Here is a 20,970-nt window from a genome sequence, read left to right as displayed (position 1 = left end):
GTTTTATTCTGTGGCGGAAACAAGCTTCCATACCAAATTGGTCAAATTAGTCATTAGTAAAGGTTAAGTTTTTGTGTGTGGACAACATTTGTGTGTGTGGATCTTCAATTTACCATCCATTATTCTCACAATTTCACACTTTTGCTAATCAGATTGATAGTAATAAGAGACTGCTTGCTAATTAGCCATTGGATCACAGCAGACGGAAACAGCCGAATGTCTCCTGCTTTATTTACACCAGCAGTTGCTTTTGTACCACTTTCTGCTGCACTCAGACAATAAAATAAATAAAGCGTGCAAATGAGCAGTGCTGTCGAAGCTGCAAATAAAATGATTGTGGGGCTCATTTAATGAGGAGAACATGAACAAAGTAATGAAAGGTTACAGATAAAAGAAAGGAAAAGGGCTAAATTAAAAAACAGAAGTGGACGGATCGAGCGTTCAGGATGAGCAGTGATTACATAATGCTCTTTTAAACTTTAAGACGTGTTTTTAATGGAATGAAAATGAACTATTTCACTCTTTCTCTTTGCATGCATCATTTCATATCCTTTGGCTAAGTAAATAATGTGTACTGTAGGAAATATGTTTACAGTAAAGTATTAGACACTAATACCTGCAGGCTGTGAAGTTTTTTACCTCAGGAAAAAGTGCTGTCTCAATATCACCTCATGTTAGCAGTGTGGCTGGAGGCTATCACTATTCTCTACATTATTTATACAGCCTTCTCCGCCAATGACCCTTCAATCATAAACGCCTTATTTTGCAATTCAATTAGCATAGTGAATCTCTTCCTAAGATTTATGAAATTTCCTGCTCGTCAGTTTTAGAAATTGAGAAGTGTATCTTTCCATCCAGCCATCAGTCACAGTTATACTGTACCTGGTTATTTTCTCTGATTATCTTCATGAGATTTAATATCTACATTCTATAGCTGGAGAAATATATGGAATATGTTTCTAATATACTGTTATTCTTTGTCTACTTTGTCATGTTTGTGTATGTGTGTACTGTAGGGGACTCTAATGAAAATAAGCCAGAGATTGGGGTGGATGAAGAGGAAGTAGCTAAAATGGGATGTCCTAGTCTGGGAGAGCATACCAGATTGGAGGTGGTGATTGAAGAGTCCTATGAGTTTAAGGTAGAACTTCCTCTATTTCTCTTAAAGCTACAATATGTAAGATTTTTGTAATAAAATTTCCAAGAATCACTTGCACAGTGTGATATATTTCCTGCAGTTGTGTACTTACAATATCCCAAAAGTTCCCAAAGATTTTTTATTTCAGAGAAATTCCCATTTTAAATAATGGCTCGTCCATGTTCACTTGTCGCCTGTCAATGACGTAATATCCGCGTTATCCCTGGTTTCCGCTCGTACTGCCATAGTAACCATGGCGACAGACGTGGACAATTGCGTTACGTCTAGCGACACGCTCACGCTGTTGTTGTTTCATTCAAACATTATGGACCACGGCAAGCAGACTTTGGAACAAAAGGAGAATTAAAACGGGGATCAATATCAGCGTGGCATTTTCGAGATGGCGAGAGCTCCACGTCCATGACAGACTTCAACTTGACAGAGACGCCACTCTTGCATGTACTTTATTAGACAGATGAGCAAATGTACATAAAACTAATCAATGTTATATAGCTCAACATGATGAAATGTTAGAATATGATCAGTATGTTATTCTAATGTTGATCTAGCTTACTGCTAGTCTCATCCAGACAAATTAACACATATAATAACATTATAACTTTCAACACACTCAAATGCAGTTTAGTGTGATAGTGTAGACCAGGTCAAACAGCGCTGCGTTACCCCACAAGTTTAATTTGTCTAATAAACTGACCTGTGTGAGTAGTAATTCTGCATTTGCGGGTAGTTCGGTAGAATTAAATGTCCTTATTCCTTTATATCCGCAGGATTCGCGTGTGGCGCTGATATCTGTCTCTCATTAGCAATCACGACCTGCTTCATACCAAAGTCATGTTAAAAACATCAATGTATTCACTCATCCATAAACATTAATAGATCCATCAGCATGACGACAAGTTCCATAATTCCGCTTATGCGTCATCAACCTACTCCGATCACAGAAAAAAAATTACATATTGTAAGTTGAGCAACAATGCAAAATGAGTTACGAAAATGTTTTATTCAGCAATGCATGGTGATTAATGTGAAATATTTAAGCAGTACCACCACAGCCATGCTAATATTCAGTATTATTGTGAGTGTGAACAATTCTCTCTCTCTCTCTCTCTCTCTCTCTCTCTCTCTCTCTCTCTCTCTCTATATATATATATATATATATATATGAAGACTTCAGATGCAAAAGCCTCTAAGTGCCATCTGAAATTTTCTTCTAGAATGATCATTTTTATCAAGCTTGTATGTTTATGTTCAGTTCTTTCACTTTAATGGCAATGAAAATGACCTATTAATTTTCATTAAAGTGAAATTACTGAACTTAAACATACAAGCATGAAAAAAAATGCTAATAAAAATAATTTCTCCACCAACAAAATAGTTCCAATCAAAGCCAAAGCATTGAACTGTGCAACACACAGACTGAACGCAGGTCTGGAAAAGTTTTTAAAGTGTGTCTGCAACTGTGTGTGTGTGTAGAGTACAGTGGATAAGCTCATTAAGAAGACTAACCTGGCTCTGGTAGTCGGCAGCAGTAGCTGGAGAGAGCAGTTTGTTAGTGCTGTTACTGTGAGCGCAGGTAAGCTACTTCCTGTTTGTTCATCCTTTATATTTTGTCACATGAGCATCATTGAGGCGCCTTTACAATTATGAATATGCATTAATGTGCAAAGACACATTCAATTAATCAAAAGAGAAAGTAAAGACATTTATAATGTTACAAAAAAATTATATTTCAAATAAATGCTGTTCTTTTTAACTTTCTATTCATCAAATATTAAGCAGCAAAATAAGAAATGATAAGAAATGTTTCTTTAGCACCAAATCATCATATTAGAGTGATTTATGAAGGATCATGTGACTGAAGACTGGAGTAATAATGCTGGAAATTCAGCCATCACAAGAATATATTATAAAACATTTTAATATATATTTAAAATATATATTTTTCCCTGGTTCTCTGTAATATACATTATAATATATATTTTAAAACACATTCAAATAGAAAACAGCTATTTTAAATTGTAAAAAATATATATTTTTAAGTATGTTCCTTGAGGTTAGATAATAATATGGTTAATTAAGTATTTTGCACAAATATAAAACAGTCATATATTCACAAAAAAATATATTATTTATAAAAGTCCAGGGGATCATGACACATTGCATAAGAAACAGTATCAAAGCCCACTCTCTATGTGTTTTGAAAACATTATCCAGAAAAAAGCATAATTTACATACAAAGCATTATGGAATCTTTTACTTATGATTTACAATGTAATGGCTGTCAGATCCATGGCTGAATGGCTGTGACAAAAAGAGTGCAAAGATGTTCTTTTACGAGGCACATTTTCATACAGCTTTAACTCTCTAATGCCCACTAACACAATCTACTCATCTCTCTGTGAACTCTCAGGTGATGACAATGAGGAGGAGAGCGGTGAAGAGCGTCTTCCGTCCTGCTTTGATTATATCATGCACTTCCTCACAGTCTTCTGGAAGGTTCTGTTCGCCTTCGTCCCGCCAACAGAGTACTGGAACGGATGGGCATGCTTCATTGTGTCCATCTGTCTGATTGGTGCGTTGACGGCGGTCACAGGAGATCTCGCTTCTCACTTCGGGTGCACCATTGGTCTGAAGGATTCAGTCACTGCCGTGGTCTTTGTTGCCTTGGGGACATCTGTCCCAGGTAAGTGTCCAAGTTACCACATTCTCGCATACAGAGAAATCGTTTCTCCTCTCTCTTTACATGTAAGAGAGAATTCATTAATTCAGGGATTAAATTAATAATAAATTAATCAAAGAAAAATCTATATTTTTACATTTTCTGAAGAACACGTGAATTGTGCTTCCGCATTCAAAACCCTCCTGTAGTATGCTAGGGTGTTGTGGATAGTTTCCAGTCTGTGTGTGCGTTCATGTTTTTCTATCCCAGTGGGGACTTGAATGCACACTGACTCATGGGGACTCATGTCACTGTGGGGACCTAAATTGAGGTCCCCATGAGGAAACAAGCTTATAAATCATACAGAAGGTAGGCTATGGGAAGGTTTTTTTGAAAATGTAAAAATGCAGAAGGTTTTCTGTGATGGCTAGGTTTATGGGTAGTGTTAGTGTAAGGGGATAGAATATACAGTTTGTACAGTATAAAAACCATTACGTCTATGGAGAGTCCCCACAAAGATAGCGAACCAGACGTGTGTGTGTGTTTGTTTTTGACTAGATTGTATATAGTTTGTAGGATGTTCTAGGTCGTTGAGCCTATCCTAAGTCTCTATAACCTAGAAAGCACCACTAGAACGAACAGTAATAATGTATTAAGTGTTTTTTATATATGGTATTTTCCATGTGATATTACTTCTTAAAATGTCTAATAATAAAATCATAATTCAGGAGCTCCATCACCAGTGTTGTCACCAGTGTTATTAACTAAAACTAAAGATTTAAAAAAAAAAAATGTTTTCATTAATTAAAGTTGAAATAAAACAAAAATATAGATATGAGATGAAAACAAAAAAAAAAAAGATTTATTTTTTTAAATAGTAAAATTACTAAAACTAAGATAAATTAAAGCAAAACAGAAAAATTAACTAAAAATATAAAAATAAAAATAAAAGCTCATTGAAAATATTAATAAATGCTATAATAGTACATAAACAATACTAAAATAACACTTTAGCCATGTCTCATTTCGAAGGAGGTCACATTTGTCGGTCACATACTGTAGGTCATAAAAGATGCCTTATTTCAGAACAGTAAAAATTGACTGTTATTCCTAGTGAAGCGTAAATAGTTTTTTGATTTTGGAATGTGTTGGTCAGTTTACTGAAATGAAGCGGCCTACAAATGCGACCTCTGGAGGACGCAGCCTTTGAAATGAGACACAGCTTGTTATTCTACATACATGCCACGGCTGTATTGCCTAGCAGACGCTTTTCATCATCATAGACCAGGTTTAGGATGTGTGTGTTTTAGCGCGTCTGGTTATGTTTGCATCTGGTGTATCAGTACATGTCTGTACTATATGTGTGTCTACTTGTTTTTTCTTTGATTTTTTCCAGTGCACTTCACCTGAACCATGTCTCTTTTTTTCTCTCTTCCTCCTTTTTCTTTCTCTTCCTTTTTTCTCATTTCCTCCTTTGCTTCTGTCTTTTGTTTAGCCCATTCCCTTTCCTTGACCTCTCTGTTTGATACTTCCCACTTCAACTTTCAGTCAAATCCTGTTCTCTTTTTCATTCAATAACAAGATCTTGCAGTTCAAGTTGTAATTGTATTAGTCTGATGATAATTTAATTCTGTCTCTCTTTGCACAGACACTTTTGCCAGTAAGGTTGCTGCCATCCAAGACCAGTATGCTGACGCCTCCATTGGTAATGTGACGGGCAGCAACGCTGTCAATGTTTTCCTGGGCATCGGTGTGGCGTGGACCATTGCTGCTGTATACTGGCGTACCAAAGGCAAACCTTTCCTCGTGGAGCCGGGCTCTCTGGCCTTCTCCGTCACACTCTTCACTGTGATGGCTGTGGTGGCTGTCAGTGTGCTGTTGTATCGCCGGCGCCCCTCAGTGGCTGGAGGAGAGCTAGGCGGTCCACGGACTTGCAAGATATTGACATCCTTGCTTTTCGTTTGCCTATGGCTGATCTATATCCTGTTGTCCTCACTGGAAACATACTGCCACATCCCTGGATTCTGAGGCAGCAAGGCCTCATATTATTTAAGCTTTGAGAGGAATATGAGAATGGCCACTGAAGGAGCATTTTTGTTTTGTATTTATTCAATATTTATCTTTAAAACTTTTATTAAGTCTGATAAGTCAGTTTTTGTAATTTTCCATTTTCTTCCTTAAAGGGATAGTTCACCCAAAAAAAAGTCATCATTCACAGCTTCCCATATAAAAAGTGATTTGTTTTAAAACAAATTTTAAGAAATGTACTTTTAGGGAGCGATATGATGGTAAGTAAATGATGACAGGTTTTTTTTTTTTTTTTTTCATTTTTTGGATAAACTATCCCTTTCAATTAGTTTGAATGCAGTATCTTAAACATCATTCCTTGTTCCCTTGCCTTACACTTGTATCCGTCTCTCAGTGCTGTCTTAAATTTTTCCAAACCTGTAACCAAATGACTTTTTTTCTTTTTTTTTACTCCCGTTTGAGCCAATCCGAGTTTTCGGTTACTAAATGAAGTGGTTTACTTTTTTGCTCTCTTTTTATGATATGTGTCAGTATTACTCTCGTGTAACTGTAATGAGACTATTTTAAAAGACATTTAAATGAACAGAGTGATCAAACATGAACTTTGAGTTATTAAGAGCTGACTAAACAAACTGAATGGACTTACTATATCTTGTGTAAGAAGAAAAGCATGTTTCAGGACTTAATAAGAATCGGACATATGGTCTGAAAAGCATGCCGAGTTCATAACTAATCATATATCATGAATGAAGGCTAACATTATTGGGAAGTCAAATAGCAAAATGGAATGAAACTCAAAAAAAGTGTGGAAAATGGACTGGAATAATCCCAAAGAGGACGGAAGAGCAATTGGAAAATAATGACAGTGACGGTGCTGAATATCATTCAAAATAATTCTAATTTAAACATGTATATAGTGTGTGTGTGTGTGTGTGTGTGTGAGAGAGAGAGAGAGAGAGAGAGAGAGCACCCAACCAAGAATAAACAGCTCATCTGATGTCCTCTTGAAATAACAAACCACATAATTGATGTAATTAGCTGTCTGTATCTATCTGTATTTGTCTTGTCCCATGATGGTCACGCTCCTTGACATCAAATGTTCCATAGGAAATACTACATGATGTGACATTTGACATGGTGACAAATGCTCTTACTGATTGTATACCACACTGTATCCCTTAGTTCACCCAAAAATTACAACTTTGAGCATTTACCGTACTCACCCTCATGTCATTCCAAACCCATATGACCCGTGGAACATAAAAGGAGATGTTTAGCAGAATGTTTATGCTGCTCTTTTCTATGCAACATTAGTTAGCCGACATTGACCACCCTTACATAAAAGATAAATATTTCAAACGTAAATATAGTCAATATAGTAAGTATACTGAAATCATTGTACTTATAAGTATATTTAGTTTATAAAGTATACAATTAAGTGTAGTAAACTTTGAGTACACAACTAGTTCACATCTAAATTTACATTTTTTATTGCAACTATACTACAAGTGAACTTAAGTTACACCGTTACTTCACTAGCTACACACTTCTAGCCCACTTTTTAGTTTATGAAAGTGCACTTTAAAGTATATTCTCAGTAAACTACTAATTTTAAAGAAATGTAATACTGCAAGTATACCTGTTTTCTTCAAGTGAACGTAACATCATACTTAGGTATACTTAAGTTCTACATAATTTTGTCTAAGTACATAAAAAGTATGCGACTGAAATTAGTATGTTCTCTTATTTTTAGTTACAAATAGTAAATTGATAGCACACTTGAATACTTTTTTTTTAATAAGGACATGTGCTGTCATGCTCCAAAAAAGGGCTAAAACACACCATAAAAGCACTGCAAAAGTAGTCCATAAGAGTAAATACAAATAAAAACATATGGTGGAAGGGAACATTTTCAGTCTGTTCCTTACACAAAGCTAAGTGTGTCTTCAGAATATAGCACACAAGTCACACTGATTACTTTTATAGTGCTTTTTTTTTTTTTTTTTGCATTTCTGGATTAAAAATACGGGTTTAGAATGAAATGAGGGTGCATGAAAAAAGAGAATACACTTAATTGCAACAAACGCTTTTATTGATCAGTATTGGTTGTTTTATTATGTCTGCCACAGTGAATTTTCAGTTGTTACTGTTTCAGTGTTCACTGTCTGTCTATCTGTTTCTGACTGCTGTGTAATTATTCTGTGAGACATTTAAGGAGATGGTGGGAGGCTCTGGCATGCTGAATGATGGAGAGCACAGAAAAAGAATGAATGAGAGATTTAGCTGTAGCGTAGAAATTTAGCTTCTATCCTCAGTCTAGTACAGTATTCGGTGTGAGAGAAAGTGCACACAGAGTATTTTTAGTAGTATCTTGTTGCTAGGCGACCCACCCAGAGAGTCATTGTCTTGTCTGGGACCAGTGACGAGTCCGCGTATGTGTGTGTGTGTGTGTGTGTGTGTGTGTGTGTGGGTGTTGCTGTATATGTGTAAGACCCACTTATTTAAGTCTATTTATGGCTTAAATCAGTGAATAAACCAATTTAACTTCTTACACTATCCTAAGTTTAGTGGGGGTTTCAACTGAACTAAAAAGATTTAGCTTTTTATCATGTGGTTAGCGAAAAGATAATCATTGAGATCAGTTATGATCGTGTAATTGACTTGACAGAATTGATGATCATTAAGGATCAGGCCAGCTCATGCTGTCACAAAGATCAACTATCATCAGTAATGAATCCCACATCAGACTGACATACAGCAGAAGAGTGTGCACATAATCGCTTTATAGGATCACCGTTTTCTCTCTCTGTCAGGTTACTCTTGTAGCAATTGAAGTGCAATCCCAAATGTCACACTGAAAAGCAGCCGTCGTAATTGGATTAAGCAGCCTGGCCAGAGAGAGAGAAAGATAAAGAGAGAGATGGGGAATGTAAACACTTCCCCCAACTACACAATCACACATAGACCTACCTGATGAAATTGTACGTAAAGATTATTGTGTGTGTTTATAGCATTCTAACACTGCAAGAGAGAGTATGTATTTGTGTTGTGTCTGCTGGCCTCTTAATCAGTTTTGTGATGCAGTCGTTTCAGTGCATGTTTAAGTGTCTAAACAGACTACTGACACACTATGATGTTTGACCCTTAAAAACGTAGGAATGTCATTACATTGAATACAATATCAAAGAGTGACAAGTGCAAACAAATGATGCTAGAGATTTTCGAACATGTTCGATAAACATTTTGAACTGTATATCAAGTTCAATATCAGTAAATCATCTTATTCTGAACAATTAATTCATGCATGTTTCTTTTTTTTTAATGTTGACATTGTTCAGCACGCATTCATCTGCCTTTGTCTGATCAACAACTGATGAATAGAACCATGTTCTCGTCCGACATTTTTCTTTTTCGATAAAACGTTTCATTCAGATGCGTCACAATACAAAAAAAAGATCTGTCGCTACTTCCGTTACATCGCCACTTTTGATATTTGTTATCTAATGCAATGACATTCATGCATTTCCAAGTGTGCCCTAAGTGTTCAAATATATATTTGTGGGGAAGCTGTAAAAACACTAAAGCCACAAATCAAAGATAAGCAGACAAGCGTGTTGCTAACCCATCCAGTTGACTGCCTTTCTGTTACAGGAAAAAGAAACCAGGCAATGCTAAAATGTATTTTTTGTGTTTTTATTTCTTGGATTTGTTTGTGTGATTGGACTTCTGTGCATAGTGCTGGTGCAGCTTTGACTTTGGTGTGTACAGACACATACATACACTAACAGAAGAGGTTAATATGATAAGCTGACAGTTCATTTGAAGTGCCCTGAATAAGTAGTCACCATGTCATCCTGTATGTGTGTGTTGCCCTTGGCTGGACTCTGTTCTGTGTATAGTCTGGTCCTTGTGTGAAGCATCTCTCTGATCTTTCTGTTCATTAGTCTTTTGATTTTTCCTTCATTAATGTTTCGATTGATTTCATTGTTAATTTCTCAGTCTTTGTTTTACATAATGAGTGAATCACCAAGTGCTTTTCTTTTCCTTTTATATAGCAGATTTTAGTTGGATTCTTCAGATTTTAGTTGGAATTTTAATTTCTCTTCATGTCTCTTGATTTGATGCATGAAACATCCGCTTGCCCTTATTAAATGTTTTTGAGATTGTTGTCCTAAAATCTTTTTTTTTTAAATGTCTTTTATTAAAAAAATCTACACTACATATCGAATCACTTATTAAATGAATGATATTTATTTGTGCAGAAAACGTTTTTGTGCAGAAAAAGATTCACTTCGGACAAAGAACATTCTCAGCGACCAATATGAGTCGGTGAATCATTCACTCAAACATTTTGTTTGTTTAATACTGAACTAATAATGTATGAACTAAATGCCACTACTGTGTGTTGGTGAGGAAAAATATACTAAGTAGGCTAACTGGAAATAATTGATTTGATACTCCTCACACTCAGGCCCTGTTTACACCTGGTATTAAGATGATCGGATCACAAGTGGACGACTCTAAATACAGGTGTAAACGGTCAAAAAAGTTTTGAGCTTGTCCACTTTCGATGATTGGAGGATCGTAACTTTTCAGTAGTATTACAGCACAATATGAGTGTTTATTAACACTGTTTGTTATGCTTGTCAATTGCTGATTAAGTGTAAACGATGACGCATGACTTCAGACTTTACAAGCAGATACAGTCGAATAGCAAACATGATAATTTCACATTGTTCACATGAAATTGCTTAGATAAACTTGTTCAGTTGAGTTCTAGAAAAGCAGATTGGATGCATGAGGAGCTACAAGTGAGCAAGAAGAGTGGGATGTACATATTCTTCTGTAAACTGAGTTGATGGATGTCAGGCATGACACTCGGGCGCCAGCTCTACGCTCTGACTCTCTCATGGACCTGTCCACTGGAAAGTAAAGAAACGACAGAACGAGAGCAGAAAGAATGAGGCGGAAGCAGATGCTCACTGGGGAATAAAACAGAAAAAGGGAGAGAGGAGAGAAGCTTTGTGCTCGAAATACAAAGGCAGGAGATAAGCAGGAGAAAGAACGTGAAGAGTTCAGAAAAATGAATGAGTGGGAAATTACTTGGAAATCTAATTAAAGACCGACTGGATGCTGAGGCCATTGAGAGACTGCGAGAGAACTTGAATGCGCAGGTTATGCCTTTGAAATGGAGTGAATTGGATTGTTCAGTGCATTGTTACATACAGTGGGGTTCAAAAGTCTGAGACCACATCTGGGGTTTAAAATCTAATTTAAAAGATTTAGGATTTTGAAACATTAAAAAAGCATTATGGCAAAACTAATTTCCGATTCTGTTCTAATAAGAAAATAAGCTTATCTGTTACCTCCTTTGTACAAATGGTCAGATGTCCTTGCTTCCATTAAACCACAAGACGCTCTTTGGATCATTCTCAGTTTATGTATGATCATCAGGTTTTTGGACAGCAGGACAGCAGTTTTTGGCCGGTTTCACAGACAAGGGTTAAAGGTACAATATGTAAGCTTTTGCCTTATGTAAGCTTGATGATGCTGTGAAGGAGAGTGGAACAATGGGAGATGTAGTTTTCACCATCCAGAGATATATGGAATTCACGAATCATGTTCACAGATGAGGTAATAAATTAGTTTTTGTATTACATTTAAGGTTTGATCACTCTAGTTTATATCATCGTAATGAATTAGCTGCAAGGATGTACAAATGTAATGCTATAGCAGCCTGTTACTGAGATGTAATATGATATGTGACTATTTGTCAAATGATTTGGTAGGTTAATGCTACACAGTTTTACACGTTTAAAACAATTGTACTAGAAGTAAATTTAAACAAACCCACAGAATTTGCAAGTAAAGGCTAAATATTTTTGTGCAACGCATACTGTATTTAATTTCACAGCCACAGAGTTGGTCACCAGAATTGATAAAAGTATTATTGAAGTACATACAAAGTACAATATATAACTGTATGTGTAAAATAAATAATATATATTTGCTTACCTGTCTATTAAAACACATGCGAGAGCAGAGTCTCTGTCATGTCCAAGTTTGTTGTGAAGCTCTCTCCATCTCAAAAACGCCGATATTGATCCTTGTTTTATTTCTCTGTTTTTCCCAAAGCCTGCTTGCCTCAGTTGATCTACATTTATGTTTTTTGGGGGGATTTTCTATACATATATACATATGTATATATGCATAGATGCCTCATTAGTGGCTTACGTAAACAGCCCATTGAAACGGGAGGAATCTATATATATCTGTGGTTTCTACAAGTGGAAACCAAGGATAGCGCGGATATTACGTCATTGATAGGCGACAATGACAAGGGACGAGCCATTATGTAAAACTGGAATTTCTCTGGATTTACAAATCCTTGGGAACTTTTGGAATAATGTACGTACACAACTGCATGAAATATATCACTGTGCAAGTGGTTTTTGAGCTTGAGCTGTCTTAACTGAAAGAAACTTGCTCTGACATATCTTAAAATATGACAACATGCAATTCATGTCAATTTTTCAGTTCTCTCACATTGCTGAGCTGATAATATAATTTGTAATGAATATTGATTTATTAAATAAATAAGAAAACGCTTTCATGTATTTGCTTTATTCTAATGTCTGATTTTTTTATGTTTTTATTATTTTTTATCCTAATAACCTTAATAGCATCAACTAACAAGTATCTAAATAATCCAAGTAAATTGATATCCTAATATTTAATGAGATTTCGGAGGATTGTGTTTTTCAGTAACTTGAATGTTTGATGTTAAGCTGCAATCAGAAATGAGTTCCAACCAGCATTTTTGCAACATCACTGTCCCATCACAAAAACAAGCCTTGCAAAGCAATCCCAGCTGTAAAGGGAAACAGGCTTTTTTTTTTTCAAATGAAGAAGACAGGAGAAGCTTTTGTACTTAGAAGCTGTTGAAGGGTCTTAGAAATTGCATTCAGCTCTGAGGCGCCTTCATAAGCCTCACAGTTATTGTACATGTTTTTTAAACAGTTGCTCTAAAAAGATGACAAATCCCCTCTTCCATCTCAAACTCTGTGGTAAAACTCTATAAACTAGACAAAAATGGGACAAAGTTTATTCTAAAAATCATGTTTCACAAATGTCTTTCAAAAGAAACCATCATAAGACAACTGAGAAAGTATTAACTCTTCAAAGCAATGCCATATGACAATACAGTAAACATAAAGTATAATGCCATATGACAATACATAAAGTATAAACTTTATTTCAGACCCAGGGGGATCCATAAAAGAATAAAAAACACACAGAGTAAAAACATAAAAATACAAAGAATTCAAAACCTTCCACAATAAAATACAGATACAATCCAATACAAAGATACAATAAAATACAAATACAATAAAAGTCTATACAATAGACTAGTATCTATTTATAAGCAAACTGTATAGTAAAGCTGAATGATATTCAACACCAGGATGCTTTATGCATGTACAGTAATGCTTTGGTATGAAGGGGGGGATTTAAAAAAAAACATTTTCCAAAGGTGCTTCACATTTGTTCCTATTAGTGATATGAGTCTTATCACTCATAACACCACAGCTTTAAACACATATCTCACCATCCCAGATAGGTTAGAAGAACTCGATATTGCGACATAAACTTTTAACTCTCTCTTTTCCAGCACTTTAGACAGAGTTGCTCCTTTGCGCTTAAAGAAGATTAAAGAAAATAGTCCAACGCCGTGGTAAAACGAGCACACTCGGGCCCTTAAGATGGAGCGCAACTGGAAGAAAACAAAACTAGAGGTATTTCGCATTTCATGGAAAGAGAGCACGATTGCATACAGAGAGGCCTTAAAAGCTGCTAGATCTGCTGAGAAAATTATAACTATGCAACCGTCTAGTACAGTATTGTATCAGGCAGTGCATTGTAGTCTCCCTGAGGAAAAATTCGATTCACTCATTGCTATAGGAGAGGAAGAATTTACTAAACTCATTAAATCATCTAAATCGACAACATGTATGTTAGACCCTATACCGACTAAGCTATTGAACGAGATGCTTCCAGAGGTCATCCTCTTCTTAATATCATTAATTCATCTTTGTCATTAGGATACGAACCAAAAACTTTTAAGCTGGCTATGATTAAAGCCTAAACCTAACCCTAACCCTAACACTAGTTTAAAAAAACGTAACTTGATCCTACAGAATTAGTCAATTACAGGCCGATCTCGAATCTACCTTTTCTGTCAAAGATACTAGAAAAGGCAGTATCTTCACAACTATGTTCCTTTTTAGAAAGAAATGATATCTGCGAGGATTTTCAGTCCGGATTTAGACCATACCATAGTACTGAGACTGCTCTCATTAGAGTCACAAATGATTTGCGCATATCATCCGATCGTGGTTGTATCTCTCTATTAGTGTTACTCGATCTTAGTGCTGCATTTGATACTATCGACCACAACATTCTTTTAAATAGACTTGAAAATTATGTTGGCATTAGTGGAATTGCATTAGCATGGTTTAAATCATACTAATCTGAACGTTATCAGTTTGTAGCAGTAAATTAAGAGATGTCTTATCAATCAAAAGTTCAGTATGGAGTACCACAAGGCTCAGTACTAGGACCGCTGCTGTTCACTCTGTACATGCTACCTTTAGGAGATATCATTAGGAAGCATGGCATTAGTTTTCACTGTTATGCTGATGATACTCAGCTCTATATTTCTTCATGCCCTGACGAAACTTACCAATTCACAAAATTAACGGAATGCATAGCTGATATAAAAAACTGGATGACTAGTAATTTCCTACTACTTAATTCTGAAAAAACAGAGATTCTAATTATTGGACAAAAAACGTCCTCACGTAATAACCTAGAATACTGTCTAACACTTGATGGCTGCTCTGTCAAGCCTTCGTCGTCGGTTAGGAACCTGGGTGTGCTCTTTGATACCAATCTTTCATTTGAAAGTCACGTGTCTAGTATCTGTAAAACCACATTTTTCCATCTTAAAAATATATCTAAATTACGTCATATGCTCTCAATGACAAATGCGGAACAATTAGTTCATGCGTTCATGACATCAAGGCTAGATTATTGTAATACTATTATGGATGCTTGCCCTACACGCTTAATAAACAAACTACAGCTGGTCCAAAATGCAGCAGCTCGAGTTCTTACCAGAACCAGGAAGTATGACCATATTAGCCCGGTTCTGTCAACACTGCATTGGCTCCGTATTAAACATTGTATATTTTAAAATATATTGCTGATTACTTACAAAGCACTAAATGGTTTAGCTCCCCAGTACTTGAGTGAGCTCTCAACGCATTATAGTCCGTCACGTCTATTGCAATCACAAAATTTCGGCCAGTTCATAATACCTAGAATATCAAAATCGACTGCTGGCTGTAGATCCTTCTCCTATTTAGCGCCAAAACTTTGGAACAGTCTTCCTAACATTGTCTGGGAAGCAGACACACTCTGTCAGTTCAAATCTAGAATAAAGACACATCTCTTTGACCTAGCATTCACATAACACATTATAGACTTCTATAATTCAATGTTAGGCTGCATAGTTTAGGTCAGCCGGAACCAGGAACACTTCCCATAAATCCTGATGTACTTGTTACATCATGATGTAACAAGTACATCAGGATTTATGGGAAGTGTTCCCGGTTCCGGCTGACCTAAACCGTCTACGCTAATATTAGTCTCTCTGTTTATTCCTCCATACAGAATCTCTCCAGATCCTTCAGATTCCCAGATCCATATCGCCGCTTCTTCTCTTCAGTTCAGCCCACTCATTTTCTATAGGGTTCAGGTCTGGGACTGGGATGACTATTGCAGATGCTTGGTTTTGTGCTCAGTGACCCATTTTTGTTTTGATTTTAATGTTTGTTTTTGGATCACTGTCCTGTTAGAAGATCCAAACATGGCACATTGTAAGATTTCTAGCACAGGTTGTCAGGTTTTGATTTTTTATCTGTTGGTATTTGAGCGAATCCATGATGCCATGTATCTGAACAAGATCAGAAAAGACCTCTGGCAGAAAATTAGGCCCACAGCATTAAAGATACAGCAGAGTATTTCATTTTACACATGGGGTACTTTTTTATCCCTGTGTGCGCCAAGCCCATCTTAAGTGTTTGCTGCCAAAAAAGCTAATTTTTTAGTTTCATCTGACCCTAGAACCCATCCCGTTTGAATTTCCTGTAGTGTCAGTTACTTTTCAAACGTTCTATGGTCAGATGAAACAAAAAATGAGCTCTCCCCCCCCCCATACACTTTCAATTATTATATCATATTTACCAAGGGGGCAAATAATTCTGACCAGCACTGTATATTCTATCCCCTTACACTAACCCTACCCATAAACCCAGCCATCACATAGAACTTTCTACTTTTTTACATAAAAACAAAACAAAACAAAAAACACATGTAAATTTGTAGAGCTACTGTATCGTTAACTTAAACTAGTTTATTTACACTACATGAAAAACGCAAACCCAAAAACAAAACTAAATTTAGAAATATTGCCTTACCAACTCAAATAAAATAAGTTGCTATATAAATAAATTCAAGTACTAAAATAACTAAAAATGTAAAAAGAATAAAAGCTAAACCGTAAAAAAATATTAAAAACACAAAAATAGATAAGCTAATAAGCAAAATATAATAAATAATATCATAGTTCATAAATATTACTAAACTAAATGTTCTATTGCTTTGTTCTCCACACTCATTTTTTGCAATAAAAAAATAACTAATTTTGCATAACTGAGGATGTCTCACACACCTTCATCATGTCACGTAATCTGTCCTTCACACATGATCAAAACCATTTCACAATCTGAAAACTCGCTCTCATTTTATAAAAGTAGAACTGAAAAAGGGAAGCAACAATTAAGACATGTTTGACAATGTTCTGTATTTATTGAATGTACAGTTATATTATTTATCGAGGCAAGAAAAATTACATCCAGAGTAATAATTTTCCCTTTAAACAAGGCAGACCAGTACATTATCTACATACAGTGTTAACAAAAGAGCATTTCAGTAGAAGTTGAGAAAGAGACAGATGCAGAGAGAGACAAACTATGAGATATGTACTTGGTTAAAGCTGTAACTGAGGCCGAGCAGAAGTTAGCCCTTGGTTAAGTAGGTTTTGTCCCTTAAAAGTCTGACGACAGTCCTGACAGATTTCAGTACACAAAGAATCCCTCAGTTTGGGCCCACAAGTGTGATGGACCAGCCTGGCTCATCCCCTGAGGACATCTGATTATAGACTGAAATGAGCATGCTAATGTCTGCTTTGAAAACACAAACTGTATACCAACAAAGAACTCAATTTACAGGACACGATTTGCAAAGCATTTTCAAAATAAAAGGTGCTAAAATTAAAATAATAATAATAAAAAAACAGAAGAAGAACCTGAATTTTGTCCCATTTTAAGACACTAAAAAATGGGGTTCTAAATCCCATGATTTAAAAAAGAAGGAATTTTGTGGTTTTTAAATGATAAAGTAGTGCCATTCAACCATTACTAAACATAAGAAAACCATAACACAATATAACACAGGCATGATACAGAATCATACCACTGTAAGGAAAATGACAATCACAAAGTGTCTACAATTTAAAAATAATAAAATTACAGGCCATAAAGTATTTAGGTGCTTCTCATTAAACGCTTGTACCTCATTTTAACCAAAAAATAAAATAAAATGACAGAGAGACAGATAGTAAAAGACAGCTTAATGGTGCTTGGGGCGACTGTAGAATGTGTGTGTGTGTTGTTGGGACACTAGATCAGCCTAAGACAAGCAAAAAGACAGACGTCACTCACGACTTCTCCTCTAGTCAGTAGTAAAATTCATTTACCTCTAAAATGGAATGAATTATATGTAGATCGACATAAACTCGTGTGGTTTCGACTGAAATACACACATTAATATTTCCTGGTAGTATGTACATCACTAATGTCCCTCTCCAAAGATAATGAGACATGGAGAGAGGAAATGTTTACATGCAAGTACCATTTATCCCTGCTTACACGGGTATATAAAGCTATTGACTTAACACGAGAACACATTAAATGGGCCGAGTCATAGAAAACCCTCAACGAACGAACCCTCGCTTCTCATAGTGAAAGCTGGTGTTGTCCATCTCACTTCAGCCCTTTTACCTTCTGGCCTTCTAAACTCTACTGTGCAGTGTCCATTCTCGCAGCCAGCACTTACCTCACACACACAAACACACACACTTTGTAAATTACTCTAGGAAATATTTTCATTAATGCATGGAGATGAAACGTAACGTGCATGCTGCATATTATGTTACTCACTCAGCGAATTATATGGTTTGATAGTCATAAGTGCTGTAATCATCGTCTTTCTCAAAGTGCTTTGATTGAGATCATAAAACACATTTTCATGCTCTGGTATTATAATGTGAATGATGCACGCTAGCACTGAATGCATGTACGTCAACTCCAACTGTCTTAATTTTGAGCCTCGGAGCCCTGAGAGACACAAAGAGAGTGATAGGAAGGAGGGGAAGAAACACAACTGGACACAGAACCAGAAAACTGACCCAATTCATAAAAGTAAACAGGAAGAGGAGGGTGACAGCAGACCAGATTACAATACGAGAAAGCAAAATCCAACCGTCATGCATTCTAATGGATTAAAAAAAGCCCTGGATTGCGGAGCTAAGCTGTAAAAGTCTTGTTTCAATCTCACATTAAAAAACCTCATATGCTGTTTTTTGTTGCATATTATGCAACATGTCATGCCTCTGAATAGACCTTGATAAAGCCAGACAGGGGGATTTGCACGCAGAGTCCCTGAGATGGGATCCGAAGTGGAACCGCACCCAAGCCGTGAGCGGATTCATCTGCGGTTGGGCAAAAAATACAAGGGGTGGCACATTAAGTTTCCTGGACATCACTGGATTTCAGACAGTGTCAGATGTGGGATCACTGCCAATTACACAGAGTCAGGATTAGATTAAGCCAACCGACAGAGAGAAGGATACGGGGGAGGTACGGGAGTGAGAGCGAGTGGGATTACACGATTTTAGAAATAATTATCTGGGTGAAAGAGTTCATGCAAAGTACTATATATGTAAATGTTTGAGGCACTTAAACATTTAAGTGTCATGGGACACAAACAAACACCATATACACCCAGATTTTTTTTTGTGCAAAAACCCAATAAACATTCACACGACAGGATGTTTCGGCTGCAGTGGTGAAATGAAATGAATGAAATTGTGTTTTTCGGGGGTGGGTAAAGCAATAGTCCATCTGTGCATTATTATGTAAACACGTACCACCAGATTAAGCAATAGCCTAGCGTTAGCATCACAGCCTCAGAATTCTTTACTGTCAAATTTACACTGCCACCTTCAGGACGACTTGTGGAACTACATGTAAAGCTGCAAAGTGCAAAATATACAACAGAAATGGAGAAGCCCATCCCTCTGGTTTCCACAGGTGTCTTACGTACATGCATTATTATGTACGAGAGCCCACGTCATTAGAGCTGGATAAAATCCACAATCCATTAAAACATAACTTTGGTTTAAAAAAAGAAAAAAAGGTGTCAGATTTGATTCAGACAGACAGTGGCAAAGTGTGTGCAGGTTTAAAAACAAAAACAACAACAACAAAAAAAATCTTCAAAAAAATTCATAAAATGTTTTAGTAATACTATGTCTATTCTTTAAATCCACTGCGGACAGAAATGGATTGGAGAGAGTGATGGGAAAAACAAATAAAACAAATTGTAGTATCACTAGTACACTCCTGTAGTATCCGTCTCTGACTTGACGGGAGTGTTTGAGGTTGAGGAGGATTCCAGCAGTGAGATATTGCCTATGTTGCTCCCCCAGCTGTGGTTTGGGGAGGTGTAAGGGGGCGTGCTGCAGTTGGAGGAGGGGCCAGAGCTGAGGCTGTCATTGGCCTGACCTATCAGGGTGTCTTTACGAGAGCCTTTGCTCTCGGGCTCCTGCAGGAAGTGAGACACCTCCTCTGGCAAGCGCTTCAGCTCCGCCTCGCACTCGCGTGTCAGACGGGCCTGGTTCTGCAAAGACATGAGGATTTAAGAGTGCCATTCCACACAAAAAATTATCCTAGCTCATTAACATTATTATGAGATAACAAAAAGGTTGGGTGATATGACCAAGGTTTAATCACAATAAGCAATTTTATTCCACGATAACAATGTATATCATAATATAGTTATTTTTTACTGGGGAAAAAAAGGTTGTTATGATATCAACATTTTAGATAACACTTACATTTCACAGTTCTCTGCAGAAATTGAATAATCAAATAGAATAATAATCAAATAAAACACTCAATGAATTATATATATATATATATATATATATATATATATATATATATATATATATATATATATATATATATATATATATATAAAATATATAATATATAATATATATATATATATAAAATATATAATATATATATAAAATATATAATATATATATATATATAAAATATATAATATATATATATATATATATATAATATATATGTGTATATAATTATACACATACATATATATACACATACATACACATACACATACACATACACACATGGCTCCAGGGGGTTAATAAATGCCTTCTGAAGCGAAGCGGTGCATTTTTGTTAGAAAAATATCCATATTTATAACTTCATTAAGTATAATCACTGGCTTCCGGTAACGGCTGTAAGCGAGTCTAGTTCCGGTGGAAGAGTGACCTCTGAACCGACGCATAACCTATTGACGAACGTGGAAACAAGAGCAAATCAAAACACTGGTCACGAATTAGAAGTCTAAAATGAGAATTTTTAAAGAGAAATGTCAGGGGATTTCGATATTAAAAAAAAGAGGAGCTTGACTAATCAAGCAAACCTTGTTTGTTTGAACCGCGAGAGGCGTCTACTCTCACCTAAGCTTAAGCAACTATTACATCCTACATCATGCGTCGGGTCAGAGGTCACTCTTCTGCTGGAACTAGACTCGCTTATGGCCGTCACCGGAAGCCAGTGATTATAGATTAAGTTATAAATATCAATATTTTCCTTTATAAACCCCCTGGAACCATATG

At 36.1% G+C, this 20,970-nt stretch overlaps 2 protein-coding genes across 4 annotated transcripts in view; one reads left to right on the top strand and one right to left on the bottom strand.

Annotated features, from left to right (window-relative positions):
- slc8a4b (solute carrier family 8 member 4b) overlaps positions 1-10,065 on the top strand; it is a 76,564-nt gene extending 66,499 nt beyond the window's left edge. For both annotated transcript variants that reach the window (XM_084110142.1, XM_084110141.1), the window contains 4 exons: positions 1,017-1,141; positions 2,633-2,732; positions 3,570-3,842; positions 5,467-10,065. In XM_084110142.1, the coding sequence (XP_083966268.1) occupies positions 1,017-1,141; positions 2,633-2,732; positions 3,570-3,842; positions 5,467-5,846 (878 nt within the window). In that variant the 3' untranslated portion in view covers positions 5,847-10,065. The remainder of the gene's footprint in view (positions 1-1,016; positions 1,142-2,632; positions 2,733-3,569; positions 3,843-5,466) is intronic.
- A 6,689-nt stretch (positions 10,066-16,754) lies between these two features.
- Positions 16,755-20,970, bottom strand: part of plcb3 (phospholipase C, beta 3 (phosphatidylinositol-specific)) — a 54,801-nt gene continuing 50,585 nt past the window's right edge. For both annotated transcript variants that reach the window (XM_084109765.1, XM_084109766.1), the window contains exon 34: positions 16,755-19,931. In XM_084109765.1, coding sequence (XP_083965891.1) covers positions 19,644-19,931 — 288 coding nt within the window. In that variant the 3' untranslated portion in view covers positions 16,755-19,643. The remainder of the gene's footprint in view (positions 19,932-20,970) is intronic.

The sequence above is a fragment of the Abramis brama genome, assembly GCF_963993115.1.
Source record: "Abramis brama genome assembly, chromosome: 3".
In the NCBI taxonomy this organism is placed as follows: domain Eukaryota; kingdom Metazoa; phylum Chordata; class Actinopteri; order Cypriniformes; family Leuciscidae; genus Abramis; species Abramis brama.
The sequence above is the reverse complement of the archived record's forward strand: the minus strand, read 5'-3'. Positions and strand labels throughout refer to the sequence as shown.